This window comes from Budorcas taxicolor, chromosome 15 (assembly GCF_023091745.1).
Source record: "Budorcas taxicolor isolate Tak-1 chromosome 15, Takin1.1, whole genome shotgun sequence".
Lineage (NCBI taxonomy): Eukaryota > Metazoa > Chordata > Mammalia > Artiodactyla > Bovidae > Budorcas > Budorcas taxicolor.
In genome coordinates, this window is record NC_068924.1 from 42,300,446 (window position 1) to 42,320,118 (window position 19,673).

At 42.6% G+C, this 19,673-nt stretch overlaps 1 protein-coding gene across 1 annotated transcript in view; it reads left to right on the plus strand.

Moving 5' to 3' along the window:
* SBF2 (SET binding factor 2) overlaps positions 1-19,362 on the plus strand; it is a 505,755-nt gene extending 486,393 nt beyond the window's left edge. Inside the window, exons 33-40 of the mRNA XM_052653316.1 lie at positions 6,975-7,101; positions 9,290-9,417; positions 10,569-10,802; positions 11,914-12,018; positions 13,210-13,403; positions 14,064-14,151; positions 16,534-16,665; positions 17,649-19,362. Of these exons, the coding sequence (XP_052509276.1) occupies positions 6,975-7,101; positions 9,290-9,417; positions 10,569-10,802; positions 11,914-12,018; positions 13,210-13,403; positions 14,064-14,151; positions 16,534-16,665; positions 17,649-17,747 (1,107 nt within the window). The 3' untranslated portion in view covers positions 17,748-19,362. The remainder of the gene's footprint in view (positions 1-6,974; positions 7,102-9,289; positions 9,418-10,568; positions 10,803-11,913; positions 12,019-13,209; positions 13,404-14,063; positions 14,152-16,533; positions 16,666-17,648) is intronic.
* The last annotated feature ends 311 nt before the right edge of the window (positions 19,363-19,673 follow it).

The window sequence follows — 19,673 nt, forward strand, 5'->3', positions numbered from 1 at the left end:
ACAACAGTATCAAAAAAATGGAAGAAATCTAGCAAAATACATTAAAGACCTAGACACAAACTATAAAATATTACTAAGAGAAAATATTTACAAAATAAGTCAAGAAATACCTGTTGTTCATGGATCAGAAAACTCGATGTTAAAATATCAGTTTCCCCAAATTAAAGATTCATTGTAATCATAATGAAACTCCTAGGAGGCCACTCTGTAGAAACTGGCAAACTTAATTCAATTAAATCCATATGGAAAGGCAAAGGATCTAGAATAGCCAAAACAACTTTGAAAAAGAACAAAATTGGGGGACTAACATTATCTGATTTTATTATAATGCTGTAGTAATCAAAACAGGATGATAATTGGTATATAGACAAATAGATCAATGTAACAGAATAGACAGTCCAGAAATAGTTCCATATATTTATGGTATATGGACAACTGATTTTTTACAAAGATGCAAAACTAATAGGTAAATATGATATCACTTATTTGTGGAATCAAAAATATGATAACAATAACATACTCACAAAACAGAAACAGATTCACAGACATAGGAAAAAAAAAATCATGATTACCAGAGGGGAAAGGGGGTAGGGTAGGGATAAGTTAGGAGTTTGGGATTAGCAAACTACTATATATAAAATAGTTAAGTGGGAATGCAAACTAGTACAACCACTATGGAGAACAGTGTGGAGATTCCTTAAAAAATTGCAAATAGAACTGCCTTATGACCCAGCAATCCCACTGCTGGGCATACACACTGAGGAAACCAGAATTGAAAGAGACACATGTACCCCAATGTTCATCGCAGCACTGTTTATAATAGCCAGGACATGGAAACAACCTAGATGTCCATCAGCAGATGAATGGATAAGAAAGCTGTGGTATATATACACAATGGAATATTACTCAACCATTAAAAAGAATACATTTGAATCAGTTCTGATGAGATGGATGAAACTGGAGCCGATTATACAGAGTGAAGTAAGCCAGAAAGAAAAACACCAATACAGTATACTAACACATATATATGGAATTTAAAAGATGGCAATGATGACCCTGTATGCAAGACAGCAAAAAAGACACAGATGTGTATAGCGGACTTTTGGACTCAGAGGGAGAGGGAGAGGGTGAGATGATTTGGGAGAATGGCATTGAAACATGTATACTATCATGTAAGAATCGAATCGCCAGTCTATGTCCGATGCAGGATACAGTATGCTTGGGGCTGGTGCACGAGGATGATCCAGAGAGATGTTATGGGGAGGGAGGCGGGAGGGGGCGTTCATGTTTGGGAACGCATGTACACCCGTGGTGGATTCATGTCAATGTATGGCAAAACCAATACAGTATTGTAAAGTAAAATAAAGTAAAAATAAAAATTAAAAAAAATATATATATATATACAAAAAAAAGAAAAGGTGTTAGCTTAAAAAAAAAAAATAGTTAAGCCACAAGGTCCCACTGTATAGCACAGGGAACTATATTCAATGTCTTGTAATAAACCATAATGGAAAAGGATATGAAAGAGAATATATGTGTGTGTATGTATAAATATATATATATGATGTATGTGTATGTGAAAGTCACTCAGTCATGTCCGACTCTTTGTGACCCCATGGACTATACAGTCTTTGGAATTCTCCAGGCCAGAATACTGGAGTGGGTAGCCTTTCCCTTCTCCAGGGGATCTTCCCAACCCAGGGATGGAACCCTGGTTTCCAGCATTGCAGGCAGCTTCTTTATCAGCTGAGCCACCAGAGAAGCCCATACATATACATATATACACACATACATATATGTTAAATAATCACTTCACCATGCACCAGAAACCAGTGCAACACTGTAAATCAGCTACACTTCAACAAAAATTTTAAATAAAAAATGTCTAAACAATAGGTAGAAAAGAGTCTTTTTAACAAATGGTATCAGACAATTGGATTTCCAGATGCAAAATAATTATTTTTGACCCATACCTTGCATCAATATAAAAATTAATTCCAAAGGGGTCATAATACTCTACTTCTAGAAGAAAACATAGGAAGAAATCCTTGTGATCTTGGGTTATGAGGCAAGGATATCTTAGATTCAACACCAAAAGCATCATCCATAAAAGAAAAAAATAATTAGATAAATTTAATTTAAAAAATAAATTAGATAAATTCAGTCAGTTCAGTTCAGTCGCTCAGTCGTGTCCTACTCTTTTCAACCCCATGAATTGCAGCACACTAGGCCTCCCTTAGATAAATTAGACTTTGTCAAAGTTAAAAACTTTTGTTTTTCAAAATCACTGTTAAAAAAAATGAAAAGACAAATCACAGAGTGGGAGAAAACATTTGCAAATCATGTATCTGCTAGAGGACTTATATCTAGTATATAAAAAGGATTCTCAAAACTCAATATTTAAGAAACAACCAACCTATTTTTTTAATAGCATAACATTTATACTGACTTCAAAGATATACAGATGGAAAATTAGCAGATGAAAAGATACTTTTATCATTTGTCATTAGGAAATGCAAATTAAAATCATTGAAGTAAAGTGAAGTCGCTCAGTCATGTCCGACTCTTTGCGACCCCATGGACTGTAACCTACCAGGCTCCTCCGTCCGTAGGATTTTCCAGGCAAGAGTACTGGAGTTGTTTGCCATTTCCTTCTCCAGGGGATCTTCCCAGCATAGGGATTGAACCCACATCTCCTTCACTGACAGGAGGATTCTTTACCACAGAGCCACCAGGGAAGGCCTATATAAAGTTCAAGTAGGTACCAGTTAACCCATAGTGACAAAAAGCAAGTCAGTCATTGCTTGCAGAGGAGGGTGCAGGAAACACTGGGGAGTTATGGTTGGTAGGTTCACTGTGTTAATGGTGGTAATGGCTTCACAGGTGTATGGAGATGGTAGAATGTAGCATATTGTACACTTTAAATATATGCAGCTTATTGTATGTCAGTTATACCTCATTAAAGTAAAAAAAGAAAAAAAGTGGCTAACAAACCTCTACTCTCTCACTCATTCGCTATAATAAGTCCTGGAGGACATCTCTGGCCTTGATCCCATTTCCTCTATCACAACAATACTTAACAGGAGGAGGAGAAGGCCTGGTGTACTGTGCCTTGTGGAGAGCACTGTGGTGGGGTACGGCAGGAGAGTCCTGGTGTCCTATTGACAAGGCGGGGGGAAGCCAATTAACAGGACAAACTCAGTTTCTGGGATATAGGACTAAATGGAGAGAGTATAATTTTTCTTTTTTACTAGAAGTCTAAGTATGAGATTTTTGTTTTGTATTCATAATCAGGTCTTAATTTTTCATCATAGTAAAAAGACATTTCAGAAAATTCCTTGAGTTTCTTAATGCCAGATTCCAAATGTGGTTATCTAGGCATTAATCACTCCAGCATTCAGGTCACTTTGATTTTTTTTTTCCATCGAAGAAATTTTTACATGCTTGTTGCTTAAAACTGTTGCTACCAAGTAAAAGAACCAAGTTGTTCAGCATCTTCTCTTCCACTTCCAACAGCCCTGATAATTAACCCCAGTATGGGGACAGACTGTTTTTAACCCCAAGCAGTTAGCCCCTGCAGGTGCCTTCATGGCCACACAGACACAGACACCATGGTGCCCTTAAGTGCTTAGAAAACCTGGATGTTTTCTAAGCAGCAGTTCCAGCTCGAGCAGGGCGAGTGCCAGCAGCCTTGAAGACGTGTCTAGTCTTTCTGTCGTTAATTGTATAGTGCAGGGTTTGTGCTGAGGCCAGTCACTCAGCACAGTGGTCTGTGAGAGCATTTTTCCACTTGTAGAGGAGTTTTCCTTCTAGTCCTAGCGGCTGATCTCCCTGAGTGCCTGTAAGTTCAACTTAAGGTCATATTCATTATCATTTCCATTCTACTTTACCTCAGAAGTGGGTCATTAAAATTATATTCCTAAGCATATTAAATATCAGAATAATCAAGAAAAGATAACAGTTATATATGCAGCAAGTGGTTTTTATGGAGAAGAATCACTGAGAGAAATGTTTTGTTATTCTGGGGCTTTGTTTAATAATTTTTTTTTTAAGTTTTTAGAATTGTCATGGACTAGGTCAGTGGAAATTGCCCTGAACTCTTCCCCTGGAAATAGTGAGCCAAGGGTCTGGCCTGTGATTATGGAGTTTTATTCCAAGGGCTCTTGGGACAAAGTTGTTCTTGGAGCTCACACCCAAGCACATTGCAGATTTCTCCCTGAAACTCTCAGATGGTAGAGAACCAAGCTCCATCCTGGACCTGTCTCCTTCTATCCCAAGAGCCACAGTCCAAGTCACCCCTTCTCCATCATGTGCACTGGGGCCCCTTGAGGTGGTGCTATGAATTCAGGAACTCAGGCTAAAGAGTTTAAGTTCTAAAACCTGGAATATGGTGCACTCCCTCACTATTTAGAGCCACACCCCAGTTGTCCTACAGAAAGCTCCCCTGTCCTGGGGAGGCCAGATGCAACAGGAAGGACGGAAGCTCAGGTCAAGAAAGCAGGTCCATCCGCAGTTTGCAACGATGCAGAAGAGTCAGACTGTTTTAATACATCTTCTTAGCCTCCATTTTATTTTGCATTACGTATGAACTAAAATTTTAGTTCAGTGTAAAAGCCAAAAAAAAGTTAATAGAAAAAAAAACCTTTAATCATCACAGAAATCTAGGTTTCTAATCAAGTGATAAAGGTTGATAAATTGATGGTATCCAGATCATGACTTTAAACTCCCATTGATCTATTGAGTAATCAACATATTGCACATATGCCGCTCTCTTGGCTGACCCAAGTGTGAGTCTACATTGCCAAATTAAACATGGAGAGGAAAGCTGGCTTTTCAGACAGCCTGCCTGCAGTGTTCATTCGAAACAGCTTTTAAGCAAATACAATTATGATTGGAACTTATCTCAACCAAGTGAAATTCTCTTGTTGGTCATGAGAGAATGAGCAGTCCAGAGGTGAGATTGCTGGGTGGACCACAGTGTCCCAAGGTCATCAGCCTATCTTCTGCCAACATAAGATGGCTCCAGAGAGTCTGCCTAAAGCACACCACAGCCCAGTGACCGTTCCAGGCTCTGCCTTGCTCCCACCCTTCCATGCCATTCCCTCATCCTTATTCCTCCCTCCAGTGACCTCACTGAGTTACTGATGGAAAATTAAAGTTAAAAGGCTTTATAAGCTCTTCCCTCCCACCCTTGGCACTTGAACATACTTCTCTTTCTGTCTACTCTTCTATTCCGCCTCATTTTTAAGGCTTTTGCCTGCTTCTGGACCCTTGGCCTCCTTCATTCTTGCTTTCCCAGGGCCTTACTCTCTTAGTTATCAGCTCTTTCTCCACAGTTTATTCTCTTGGCTCCTTCTGCATTGCCCTCAGACAGGGCACACATTTCTTTTGTCAGGAAAACAACTCTTGCTGTCCACCCCCCAAACCACCACCTTCTCTTCTCATTCCTTTCACTGCCAAACTTCTGTAAGTATAATTTTTCTTATCGTATTACACACTGTTACACCACAAATGCCTGGAAAGCAAGGACCGCAGCATACAATGATCCCTATCTGTCAGGTATCTAGCCCAGTGTGAAGTAAATGAGACACTGACTGTGCAGCCTAACAAGCCAGGATTCAAATCTGGGCTCGCTCATGACTGTAAGTGACCTTGGGTAAATTACTTAATCCTGCTTATCTTCAGCTTCCTCATTCGTACAGGGTTGGGTGTGGGTGATAATACTCATCTTCAGAGGATCTGAATGGCCAAAGGTATATGAAAAAGTGCTCACTCACCCAGGGATCGAACCCAGGTCTCCCACATTGCAGGCAGATGCTTTAACCTGTGAGCCACCAGGGAAGCCCCACTAATCATCAGGGAAGCCCCACTAATCATCAGGAAAGTGCAAATTGAAATCACAAGACATCACTTCACATTTGTTCGAATGGCTAGTATCAAAAAGACAAAAGGTAACTGTGGGAGAGGATGTAGAGAAAAGGGAGCTCTTGTGCATTGCTGGTGGGGATGTAACTTGTTTCAGTCACTATGGAAAACAACATGGAGGCTCCTCAAAATATTAAAAAATAGAACTACCATATGACCCAGCAATCCAATTTCTGGATATTAGAAGGAATAAAATCATTATCTCAGAGATACCTCATTGTAGCATTATTCACAATAGTGAAGAAATGGCAGCAACCTAAGTATCCATCTATAGATGATGTATATGTTACAAACATTATATACATAAACATTAAATATCACTCAGTCATGAGAAAAAAGTAAATCCTGCCATTGCAACAGTGTGGATAAACCCTGAGAGAATTATGCTAAGTGAAATAAGTCAGAGAAAGATAAATACTGTATGATCTCACTTATAGGTAAAACCTTAAAAAGCCTTACTCATAAAAACAGAGTAGAATAGTGGTTACCAGAGGCTGGGGATTGTGGGGAGGTGGCAGATGGGAGATGTTTGTCTTCCAGATTTAAGAGGAGAAAGTTCTGGGGATCCATTGTACACCGTGGCAACTATAGTTAACATTACTGTATTATATCCTTGAAAGTTGCTAAGAAAGTAGATCTTAAATATTCTCACCACCAAAAAACAAAACGGTAATCATATGAGGTTATGGAGGTGTTAACTAACACTAACATGGTAATCATTTTAGAATAGATTTGTGTATTAAATTACTGTATTGTACACTTTAAACTTATACAATGTTATATGTCAATTATAGCTCAATAAATCCAGCAAAAAATAATGCGTATCTTGCAGTGTTGTTATGGAGATTATATGAGATTATGCTCATAAAACCCCCTAGCGTGGTGTCTGGCAAAGGGCTAGTTCACGTCCCACTTCCACTCCTATTAGGGATTCAGTTGACTTGAGTCACCAAATGGCCTCCCATGCATTTCAGTCAGTGTTCAGTGGCATGGCGTCCACTTTTTGTTCCATTTAATTCTTATTCTTTTCTTTGCCTTGTGTGTTTCAGGTTCACAACCAGTATCCAACTGAGTTTGAATTCAATCTCTATTACTTAAAGTTCTTGGCTTTCCACTATGTGTCTAATCGCTTTAAAACATTTCTCCTGGATTCAGACTATGAAAGATTAGAGCACGGTACGTGTTTGCATGCCCTTGTTCAGTCTTTTTTTGTTAGTTTTATGTATTTTTAATTAAAAACTCTAATAAAATAATCACCCCCAAGTGTGGCAAGGCCACTTTAGTGTTTTATTCTGAACTGTGAAAGTATGATGGACATGAATGAGTGAGATTTTGTGCTGTGCCAGATCTTGGGGACTGATAATCGTCATCATGTAGCACCTTTGAAAACGTCAATCTGCTAATTACTATCTTACTATCTCCACGCAGTAGCACGGTTTGTGGAGAAACACCTGGCTCCTAGCTATTCCATCCCTGGTACATGCTGGTAGGTTACTGCTCCCCTGGAAGCAGTTTGCATAGCAGTTATGGCCACGGGCTCTGGAGCAAACAGAATACAGTTAAATTTCAACACTGCCAGTTACCAGCCAAGTATCGATACTTAGGATAGGTTAGGTTCCTCTCCGAGTTTTCTCAGTTTCCACATCTTTAAAATGAGGATAATAATAGCACACACCCCTTTTTGGACCAGGATGACCACATTAGGAAATATTTGTAAATTTCTTAGCACAGTTGCTACCACATAGTAAGAACTCAATAAATTTTAGATAGCACCATTATTATAATTTTTAATGGCAGTAACAGCTCTAAAGAATAGATTCTTGAAAGCTTGTCAGCCCCTGTGTAAATGTTCCCCAAGGGATTTTACGTTCTTACTCTGCTGTTGTTATAAGGAGGGGGAAACGGGGATACACATGAATATTTTTGTTAAGAAGACAATCAAGTAAAGAAAAGCAGTATGTTATGTCTACTGTTTATTTTCAGTATATTATACATACTGAATATTCATAAAGAGGATTCTCTTAATGGCTGAAAATATTTAGTAATGTTCTGAGTTTAAAATATGAAAGCAAGAAATACTGTTTTTCAATGCATGCTATTAAACTTGTCTAGTACAATATTTCATACTTTTGGTAAGGGAGACAGCACTTGTGTGACCATTTCCTTTCCTGTTTGTACTTCCAGACCTTTGTTGACTCATAAAATTGTCATTCCACACATCACAATCAGAAACCTTAATTTTTTAGTCACCCTTGTGTTGGGAAGACATTAAGTAGAGCTGGTTACAGTGGACATTAGAGTCACTTAGAGAACTTTTTAAAATGACTTTTATCTGGGGCCTATTCTCATATTCTGTAATTGGTCTGAGGTGAGACCTAAGTACTAGGACTTTTTGAAGCCCCTGTTTTTTTTGTTGTTGTCTTTTTTAAATGAGTGGCCAGGGTTGAGAACTACTGTTCTGCACTCTGCACTTAACAGGTAGAGAAGAAAGATTAATTAGTGTTGGTGCTAGTTTAGTCTCTAAATCATGTCCAACTCTTAAAACTCCATGTCTTGGGGGCCCCTCATATTATAAGATTTTGTGCAGCCTTGGGCATGAAACATTATTTTATGGTAAATAAAATGCTTATTAACTTTTGACTGAGTCTTTTCATTTAAAGCAAGAAAAGACAGAGGGGCACTCTTGCTGCCCTTTTAAAGAAACACCTCCTGCCTCATGCTAACACACCTTCCTCTCTATTAAAACAAAGCAGGCTTATGTAAGTAACAGACTGAAAGGTACAAATATAGTACCTGAAATGCCACCCTCCCCAATTCAGCTTTTAACTCACCCAAGGATACAGACCACACCCATCTGACATCTACAGTCTCCCTAACCATGATGTGTGGTGTATGTACACTACCCAACAAAGAAAACACTTTAAATGGCTTCGTAATAAACAGCCAGCAACTTTATAAAGAAACATAAATTTTTGTTTTTAACTAGTCTCATCAAATCATTTCCCTTCCAGCTTTTTGGAAAAATGTGTAGAATGTCTGCTGGCATGGACCTCTGTGAATCTAGATATAGACGTGGGATGTGGCCTGGGGGGGCGTCATGATGTATTGCTAAATACTTGGGAAAACTTCAGCACATGTTTTTCTTCCATTTGGATTTGTTTCCATATAGCTGTGAAGCCCATTCCTATCTTTAGCTTTGCTACAGTCCTTTCCTATCTCCTTAGTTATTTTCTAAGGTTTTTGCCCATGCAGTGATGTTTCTAGAGCCATACAAAAGGCTCCATTTTTCATCTGCTACATGCATCACATTTTTAAGCAAACTGTTGATTTATTTGACTTTTGTTTTGCTGATTTTTTTTTCCAGGAACTTTATTTGATGATAAAGGAGACAAGCATGCCAAAAAAGGAATTTGTATTTGGGAGTGTATTGATAGAATGCACAAGAGGAGTCCCGTTTTCTTTAATTATTTATATTCACCAGTGGAAATAGAGGTAAAGAAAGAAAGCATTTATGTTGCATTTTTGGAATATTTTTGTGTTGAAGTTTTCCTTACATTGAGCATATATAAGCTGTTTAAGCTTTTTATAAACATTTGACTAGGTTTCATACCAGAAGTTATTTCAAAGTTGATACACTTTGGGTTTAGATTATGATGCAATGAAGTCTGTTACCGAATTCTTGACCAGAAAAATTAGGAGCTGGCCCCCTAGACATAGAGAGGATAACTTCAAGAAACTCAGAGCAAATCAACTTGCCCTGGGAAAGGAGAACAAACAAAACTTAAACCCTCAGCATACTGTCTAAGCTGAAAAACCTAAAGTACTTCAGAAAAGACTTCCCCTAAGTCCATTCATACCAGAGCCATGGAAGAAACCCTATGAGAAGCAGGAAGGTTGGAGCCCAGCCAAGAAGGTTGACTTCTCAGGGACAGCCATGCTCTGCCATGCCCGTCTACATGAAATAGGCTCTGCAGTGGAGTGGAGCTCTCCACCACCACTCATGGGCAAAAAGGCCAGACCCTGGGCCCCAGAACAATAGGACCCCACCGTGGCCTTTCTCCACATGCACCCTCCTTGTGAGGTGTGTGAGAAACCAAGGGTACATGCTCAGATGCTCCTCCTTCATCTAGACCACACTCTGGTACTTCAGAATTCCTTGCCCAAATTCAAATTACTTGCCAGACCACTTCCCTAAGCCAATAAGTACACTCCTAAGCCAAAGGGCCACTAAGGAGTAGCATTTGTCAGGGAGCAGACAGTTCATCTGCAGGGCTGGGGTATACGTGCATGTTCGTAAGAGACCTTCAGAGTGCAGGACAGAGCTGAGCCAGGAGCAGCAGAGGTTTAGGCCAACAACTGGGAACTGGGACCAGCCTCCCCCAGTGCCGAGGAGTCTGAGAATTCTCAACTGAAACCTGGCCTTCTAGGTTGTTTGGAAGTTATATTTGTCAGGGTAGGAGGATAGAACATACTTTATCTAATAGTTATATTGATGTGTAATGTTTAAATATATAGACATATGTAATGAGAACCTCTGTTCATCCTCTTCCCTGGACCCTGCAGTGTCGGGGGCTGACCTGCCAGTAAGCTTGGGCTACTTTGAGGTCAGGATAAAACTACATTTCAGAATTTTCTTCAAACAGGCCCTGAAGCCCAGTGTAAATGTTTCCAGCCTCAAGAAGTGGGATTACTATATAGAGGAGACGCTTTCCACAGGGCCCTCGTATGACTGGATGATGCTGACCCCCAAGCAGCTGCCCTCTGAAGACTCTGAGCTGGCCGGAGGAGCCAGGCCCCAGAGCCAGAGGAAAACCGTGTGGCCATGCTATGATGATGTCAGCTGCGCTCAGCCCGACGCTCTCACCAGCCTTTTCAGTGTAAGTCAGCCACGTGAAGCCAGACTCCCAAGGCTCTGGGCCCCTGAAGGCACGAGAGACCTCGGGAACCTGGCTGAGTGAAGCCTGGTTCACCAGCTCCTGGCTAGCATTCTTGCCAGCACCATAGAACATGTGGAAACCAGACCAGCTCCCCAGCATCCCTGGAGATCCAGGCACAGGGACTGGAAAACAGTCTCAGTAGAAGGGAGTTTTTCATCGTTACGAGGAAGCATTCAAGCAAGTAGAGCAGTTCGCAGCTTCCCAGCTGTTTCATCTGGCCAAGAGCCAGAGTCAGGCCTGGGTTATGACTTCTGTGGGTGCCTTACTTCCCCTGGTCAGAAGTGTGGGTCGCTGATGGTCTGATGGGAGTACTGCCAGCCGTCTTCTACAAGTTATATTCTGGAGTGAAGCCATTCTGGCAGTAGCCCCCATGAGGAGAGCAGTGGCCCTGAGGGAAGGGTTTGAGACCTGACACAGGCCAGACAGTTCCTGAAGAGCCTTCTCCATTCAGTCTTCCCACCAGGAGAAGCGTGTGTGAGAGCGCCGTCACAGAGGCCGCTGCTCTGCTCTCAGTCTCCCTGGCCGAGGGAAATGCCAGGCTTGGGCATTTCTTGGTTCATTCTCCCTACATCTGGTTTGAATCATCAGAGTCAAGGGGTTTCTCTGTCCAGGACAGACTTCTCATCTACCTCAGCTATTAGGGTCTGGACATAGGCCTAGTGCTTGACCTTTTGCTGTGGCCATCAGATTTCCTATGGGCTGGCCAAGGGTGAAGGTGTTCAGATACAGATTTCATCTCTCTATTTAAGCCATCTGTACAAAGAGGCCCAGTTACAGATCCTAATAAATCATCTTTGCCACAGTGCATCACACCAGCTAGCACTCCCGCCACCACCATTTCTGGCTGGGAGGCCTCTGAGGCCCTGGGCTCACTGCTCAGAGGAGCTGTGGCTCTGGGGAGCACCGTGATTTCTGTGAAAGACTTGGTTTGGCCAAGAAGTTCATTCGAGTTTGTCTGCTGTTACGGAAAAGCCCAAACGAACTTCTTAACCAACCCAATACTTAATCTGTCAAAAAAAAAAAAAAAAAACACCTTTTAATTTCTCTGTAGGAAATTGAAAGACTGGAGCATAAATTGAACCAAACCCCTGAGAAGTGGCAGCAGCTGTGGGAACGGGTAAACGTGGACCTTAAAGAAGAGCCCAGAGCAGACCATGTGAGTTGGCAAAGCCCTTTGAAGAGCTGCTGCTGAGCTTCTTGAGGGCACTGGGTCAGCTGGGGCCTCTGCCACAGGAGGGGAGGGAAGAAGGGAATGCCAAGGTCTTGTTGGCTCCCAGAGAAATAGGGAAAATGAAATATTTTAAAACAGTAAAATATGCCACTCTCTGTTGCTCACCCCCCCTTTTTGTTTCTAAATTAAGAAACATTTACTGTAAAAATATTTTAATACCAAATACTCCATTTTATGCTTCTCACCACCCCTTAAGCTGTAAAATGTGGAATGGGCTGTGCTGAGCCCCTGAGCATCCACACCTTAGCGTCCTGTTAACCCGCAGTGAGTCAGTGGCGTCCAGCTCATGCCTGCAGGCTCAGGCCCAGATAACACGGCTGATACACAGGGAGGCCACTGGCCAAACCCACAGCAGGTCGGCTCCAAGTGCAGCAGAGGGAGGTTAGGACAGATGAGAGCACTTGAGGAAAGGAGAGGTGAGCAGGGTCAGATGTCACAGAGGGGTCAAGGAGAATGGAGTATAGAAGAAAATGTCCCCTGACCCTGTAAGAAGGGGTCCTCGAGGCGCCATTTTTTGCCTGCAAGTGGCAACTCAGGGGCTATTATCAGACAGGCCACAGGTGGATGAAGTCTTACTGCTTTTTTTCTAAGAATAAAATAGTTTGTTAATTTTTTTCTGATTATGAATATGAGATATATGTATTCCTTTAAGTATGTATTCCTTTATAACACAGGAAGTTATAAAATAGAAATCACCCAAAATTTATAACGTAGAAATAAACCACTATGCCTGCAGACTTTTAAACACATATATAAAAGGGATTTACTATAGACGTAGTTTTTAAACCTGCTTTCTTTTTTCCTTAATATATGGCATGCATGTCCTTCCATTTGTCGCATATAAATCAGCATCCTTTGTAACAGCTGTCTAGAATTCCATTGTTCAGATTTTTTTTTTTTTAACTAGCCCCATAATGATAGACATTTAGGTACTTTCTAGTTTTTCGCTATGTTAAAAAAAAAAAACCTCCAAGGTAAGCATCTTTATATACATATTTTATATAGACATATATATATGATCCAGTTTCTTTCTTGAGGTAAATTTTTAGAAGTGAAATTACTATATTAGTTGCTTAAAGTCTTGGTAAAGCCTTCCTACCTCCTGTTCTTTTTCAGCCCCAGAGATACCCTTCGGGCTCCCCAGGAACCGTGTCCACCAACCTCCCTTTTTATCAGAAGAGGCCTCAGCTCCACCTTCCAGACAGCAGCGTGGCAGAAGAGCAGAACACTGGTGTCCCCCCATCCAACGGGGTGGACCGCAGAGCAGCCACGCTGTACAGCCAGTACACGCCCAAGAACGACGAGAACAGGTAGATGCTGTGAGCCCTGCCAGGGGGTGCAGCAGAGGCTCTCCCAGCCCCCCTTGAATCAGCTGGGCCTAGGCCGTGCCACGTCTGTCAACTTAAAAGGGATCCGCTTTAATTCTTTGTTTCTGTTTTAAATGTGGTAGACGGTTCTTGGAAGAGGAAAAGTCAAAATTATAACTAAAATAAGGCCAGAAGGTTGTAGTTTTTTGTGGCGGGCCCTACTATCTCCTATCTGCCTGGTCTTTTGAGGGAATGTGTGTTAGTGAGCACTTCTCCAGTGGCAGACTTCTGAGATCCAGCACATGCTCACCCAAGCAGAAAGGAATTTACTCACATGAAGTGAGAAGGCCAGGATGCACCAGTTTCTCACAGTACCTTCAGGCTTCTCTCATTCACCAGCTCTGCTGCCTGTACAGGCTGCGTGAACCCCAGCGTGGTACAAAGGATGGCTACTGAGAGCTCCAAACCTCACAAGCTTGGCAATCCCAGCAGAATGAGGCAGTCTTTCCCTGAGAGTCTAGTAGAGGAATTCTGGGGGGAGCTCCGACTAATCTTTTTTGGATCATCTAGGGGAAACAGAGTCTTGACCAACAAAAACAGCAGATATCGCCTTTACAGCACGTAGTAAAATCATATTAACCGCCATGTCATCATTACTTTTAGGTCCTTCGAGGGAACGCTGTACAAAAGAGGGGCTTTGCTGAAAGGCTGGAAGCCCCGTTGGTTTGTTTTGGATGTAACAAAGCATCAGGTAATAAACACCATCACAGCCTGTAGCAGCCACTTCTCCCCAGGCGAGGCTCCGTCTCTGGCTGTTGTGTGACTCCCAGCAGACACACACAGCCCCCATGCACAGAATGCTTCCCTGAGGCTTCTCACCAGCTACCTGGGGGCTCCTCCGTGGAGCCAGTGCGAGGGCACCCAGCAGCCCTCCGAGAAAGTGCAGGTGTGTGTGACCGAGGCAGTGACCAGGCGCCCAGAGCCTCAGGAGCCACAGAACTCTGCTTTCTAATGCTCACGCATCTCCTGCTGCCTGCTGTCCACAACCAGGCCGGGGGAGGGCCTCAGGGTTTCAGCGTATTGCATACCACATGCACACGCAGAGCCCGTGCCTGTGAACACTCTCCAGAGCACAGATCACTTCATCTCGACAGCACAAAGCATCCATTCAAAGTCGAGGGTGTTAATTTATTCAACAAACATTTCTTGAACACCTTCTCTGTGCCCATCCCTGTACTAAAGAAGGTCATTATCCCTCAAAGGTGACAGCAACAGAGGAGGGAGGGAGCTTTAAAACAGGGAGAAGGGGATGTGCCCATCCAAACCTGAAATCCACAATGGGCAGACACTAGCCTGGCCCTCCCAGACCATTCTGGGAAGTCTTTTCCCCACTGGTGGGTTCTTTGCTATGGCTCTAGCCCCCCCACCCCTGCTCTCCCCACAGTCCTTAGAGTCAGAATCTTTGCTTCGGTGATCTTGGAGGTTAGGGGGACACTATGCAAACTTCCAGCCTCTTTGCATCATTCACTGGAGAGTCACATGTCCTCCCATGGTCTGACCGGAGACTTCACTCTGCCTTAGAACTAACCAGTCAGCCCTGAGCAGGTTCTCAGTGCATTTGTGTGTGACTTGGAGTCTACTGAGAAAGACACGGGCTGCACCCCAGCACGGTGCTCTGGTTGGGGCTGCATCTAGAGGACTCCTGCCAGACGAGCACTCTATGTGGGCATCAGCCACCTCTCACTCTGCTCAAGGAGTTTCATAAAGGCTACACAGGATCCTGTTGGATTACAGATACAGAGAAATTTTTTTTTTTTTTTTTTTTTACAGATTTGCAGTGGAAGCCCTTTTTAGGCAACTGGACTTTAAACAGCACTGTCTTTGAAATTAGAGCCTACATTGTATAGCAAAGTCCCATTAAACCACTAAATAAAACATAGGAGAATGTCATGATGTTTCTATAATTAACAGTTACATCAAATTATACTTGCGTTCCTGACAGTCTCTTAGATTTAATGCAGAAGGTATACGGGTTTCTATTTGTACTGTTCCTACCATGCCTGCAGAGAGAGGCAGGGAAAAGTCCGAGGCCAGAATCACAGGCCAGTGACGGAGGCACCAGACACATTCCTGCCGTGCAACTTTCTGAAATCCGGACTGATTTAGTTCAAGTGAAATCCAGTCCTTACACATAGTAACCCTCAGTCAAATGTTGAGCTATTCACTGTTTTTCAAAAATCACTTCATATATACATGCTATTTGGAAATTAGCTTTTCAGATATAGTATAGCTTGAACATATTTTCCTACCAGTTCACATAGATCTTATTTCTTAAATGTTGTATAGCGTTCCATACTATTGATGTACCATCATTTAATTAACCAAGACCCTACTGACAGGCAGATACATCTTATCATTAGCTGATAGAGGGAGTGCGGAAGGAAACCTCTTTGTTTGTGTGTCTTTGCATGCTTGTGGGGGTGTTTCTGTAAGATAAATGCCTAGAGGTGAGAAAGGTGTATCAATAGGTATAAGCATTTTAGCTTTTAGTTCATATTGCCAGATTGTCCTCTAATAGGTTTCTGACTAATTGTCACCCCACAAACGGTGCTTATGAATACCTCATGCCTTCCATTCAACCTGAATAGTGTCAACCATTTTAAATATTTCTTAATCTAAGTGAAAAGTGAAATCTCATTGATTTCATTTACTTTTGACTGTTTAGGCTGTTCACCTTTGCAGATGTTTATAGGTCACTCACATTTTTTTTGTGAGTTGCCAGTTGAAATCCTTTGACCAGTTTTCCATTAGGTTGTTTATCTTTTTCTTCTCAATCTCTAGGAATTTTGTATACATTCTAAACATTAACCCCCCATTCATATGTTCCATATATTTTTTACAGTTGTTGTTTTTATTCTTTTACATGTAATACATTTATTCGAATTTCAAAAAATGTGTCTTTTTACCCTTTCTCCCAGCTACCTAATTCTTCTTCCTAGAAGCAGACAGTGTTTTTAATTTCTTGTCTGTTCTTCCAGACATAGTTGAGCAAGATATGGGAAAAGCCTACCTTTTGAAAGCCCTACTGTCTCCCTTTCCTGGGTCTCATATCTCATGTGTCCTTTGGTTCCAGCTGCGATACTATGACTCGGGTGAGGACACCAGCTGTAAGGGCCACATCGACCTGGCTGAAGTAGAAATGGTCATCCCTGCCGGCCCCAGCATGGGCGCCCCGAAGCACACGAGTGACAAGGCTTTCTTTGATGTAAGCTGACCTTGTCTTTTCCTGGCTCTCTGCACATAATCCCTTACAGTCAGTCCATCCACTCCAAGGATGACAGGGCCTCAGAGCAGTTGATGGTGACTACAGATGGGCCACAGCCCCACCCTGGCTGCGGGAACTGCTGCAGAACCTGAAGCCAGCACTCTTAATCCCCAAACCTGACCTCTCCCCGCTGTCCTTATGGCTCATAAAGGCTGCATGTTGCTTTGCACAAAAGACTCCTTCAAAAGGTATCCAACTACACTTGGAAGCAGAGGAACTCCTTGTTAAATATTGTTATTCACTCATCACCTTCTGTCAAAAACAGATGTTACTTCCCTTTTATATCTTTTTGTCTTCAAGCTTGATCATCCAAAAAAAACATCATTAGTCACACATGATGACCGTCTTCCCTGACATCTTCAGCAGGCCTTGGGACATTTTATGGGCCACATGATAGGGGACTTATGTAGTCCCCAGAGCCAAGCAAGACTTCATACAGAATACAGGTCAGACTTTAGTGCCCTGCTCAGGCTGTGAGGCCACTTCCCTGACTCTGAACTCCCAGTGAGGCCCCAGCTGAAGACTTAGAGAAAGAGATGGGAAGGGAGTGTGAAAGCCAGCCCCACCATGATGTGGATGAAGCTCAGTCTTCTTGGCTCCTTTGCTGCATGGCTGCAGTGCATGGGTGAGGCAGGAGGCTCCAGCTATTCCACACCCTCTTAGTCAAGAAGGTGCAAAGTCAGGCTTTTGTGGAATATCTGTTTTCTCTGCAGACCCTTCTGTTAAGATCCCCTGTGACTCTGGGGACCAGGAAAGTAAAATCACTTCTGTAATCAATGACAGTACAGTAGTGGAGAGCAGAGAAATACGGAGGTTCCGGGGTAGCGTGAAAAGGGAAGGTCACAGGGATTGATTAGCTCACATGACCAAACCTGTACACTAGCCCTGCCCTCATCTCTGCTTCTCTTCCTTTGTTTTTGTAGCTCAAGACCAGCAAACGCGTGTATAACTTCTGTGCCCAGGATGGACAGAGTGCCCAGCAGTGGATGGACAGGATCCAGAGCTGTATCTCTGATGCCTGATACCCATGGTCAGCCCACACAGAAGGAGGAGGAAGGGCTTGTGCTGCCAGATAGGGAAAAAGTGCATGAATCCTTCAAGAGCTGACAGCTTCCTGCTCAGTCCTGATGAGTCATCCTGGGGCCTGAGGTTCTCCTGCCCAGACTTAGCCGTTCCCCTCTCAGCAGTTGCTAGGTCGTCCTAGCCGAGTAGGTGTGTCATGCAAGGCTGGTCAAGAGCCCCAGGCACTCCCTGTGTCTTGCACTAGGTTGTTCTAACCTAGTGGTTAGAACAATCCCTCATGGTTAGGGATCAGAAGAATGCTTCCTGAGCCATCTGTCACCCATCCCCTAGGCCAAGCGGCTACCACCCACCTGGGTCCTTCATGAAAGCTGGATCCTTTCTGTTCTCCAAGGTCATAACTTCCTTGGAGAACTTCCTGACAAGCAAAACTCAAAATCCTCCAAGACTATCTTCTGTTCTGCATAGGTTTCCCGTTGGAGGCTCCTGCTCTTACTGCCCAACCTTAGAGATACTTGGTTCTCTGGTGCTGCCAAAGGTGCTTCCAGGATCCCTGCTCGGCGCTGGGGTTCACAGCAAGACCACCAGTGCTCAGGCAGGCCAAGGGGCCCACAGAATAGCCTGATGGGAAAGATTGGCCAGGGAATGGTGCAGTAATCACCAGGCCAATGCAGGAAAACACGGCTTCCGAAACACTGAATTTTCCTAGGCCAAAGGTGCCCTGAGGATCCAGGACTTCGTGGTCCCATGTATTCTTCTGCTCCCTAACAGCTTCTTACACAAAATAACATGCAAAAAGCTGGATGCACTAATTCACAAAACAGCCACTTGCACTGAACTCTAATAAAGTGAAGATGTTGGAGAGACAAAAGCCAGCTGTTCATGAGCACACCACCCCTGTGACAAGGGCTGTGTAGACCGCAGTCACACCGTGGCGTGACTGGAGGATACCCAAACAGCACCTCTGCACGTGAACTTAAGGACTTGTTTAGTCGTTAGATTTTCTGTACTTTTGATAACCTGTGTTTGTCCAGCTTGAGATACAGGAATGCTGTTTGCTCACAGTGAACAGAGACCGCTTTTCTGCAACAGCCACTGTGGTCAACTGGAGTTGTAGGTAGCTAGACCATCACATTTGTTTTGAAATGTTAATATGTTAAATACCAAACTAATGTTTCAAAAATATGTATATATGATTTCTATACCCTTGTTTTTCAGGTAGTCTGCTTATAATTTAATATAAAATTAACTGATTCATTCATAAGATTTCAGTAATTTTAAAATGGTTCCCTTTTTAAAAAGCCACTTTGTAGATGAAAAATCAGATTTTCAAATTTAAAATTATCTACACACTAGGAAACAGAACTGTGTTAATATATAAGAAATTCGGGGGTAATAAGAATGAAGGATTTTTCTATCATTTTCATTTTATAAACGGCCACCTGTGAAAATGGTTTTTGCACATTATTTGTATTTTTCTTTGTATATGAAATAATTTTTTGTACTCTGTAAAATATGGAGCCCACTGTACCTTCAGCTATTTGAGACTACACAGTGCTTCTTTTGTAACTGGATTCTTTTAACTTTCATGAAGGCACTACATGCCTTGTATTCACTAACCACCTTGAATTAAACTTATTTCTTAAGAAAAAGCATCCCTCACTTATTGAAATAAAGCTCATTGTGCACTGCGGGACACTCAGGAGGCAACACTCATGATTCATACATGGGACTCAAAGTTCAAGGGTAAGACACAGCATAACCCATTTCTTGCCTTGGTTCTATCAATGTCGTCACTGCCCTTTGCTCAGGAAGTAACCAGACACTGGAAATGCTGGCCTCAGCTTCTGGGTTCTGAACACACTGCTGCAGAGTTTAGGGAAGAGGCCTCAGGCTGCCACTCCCACCCAGTGCCTCCGATGAGCTGT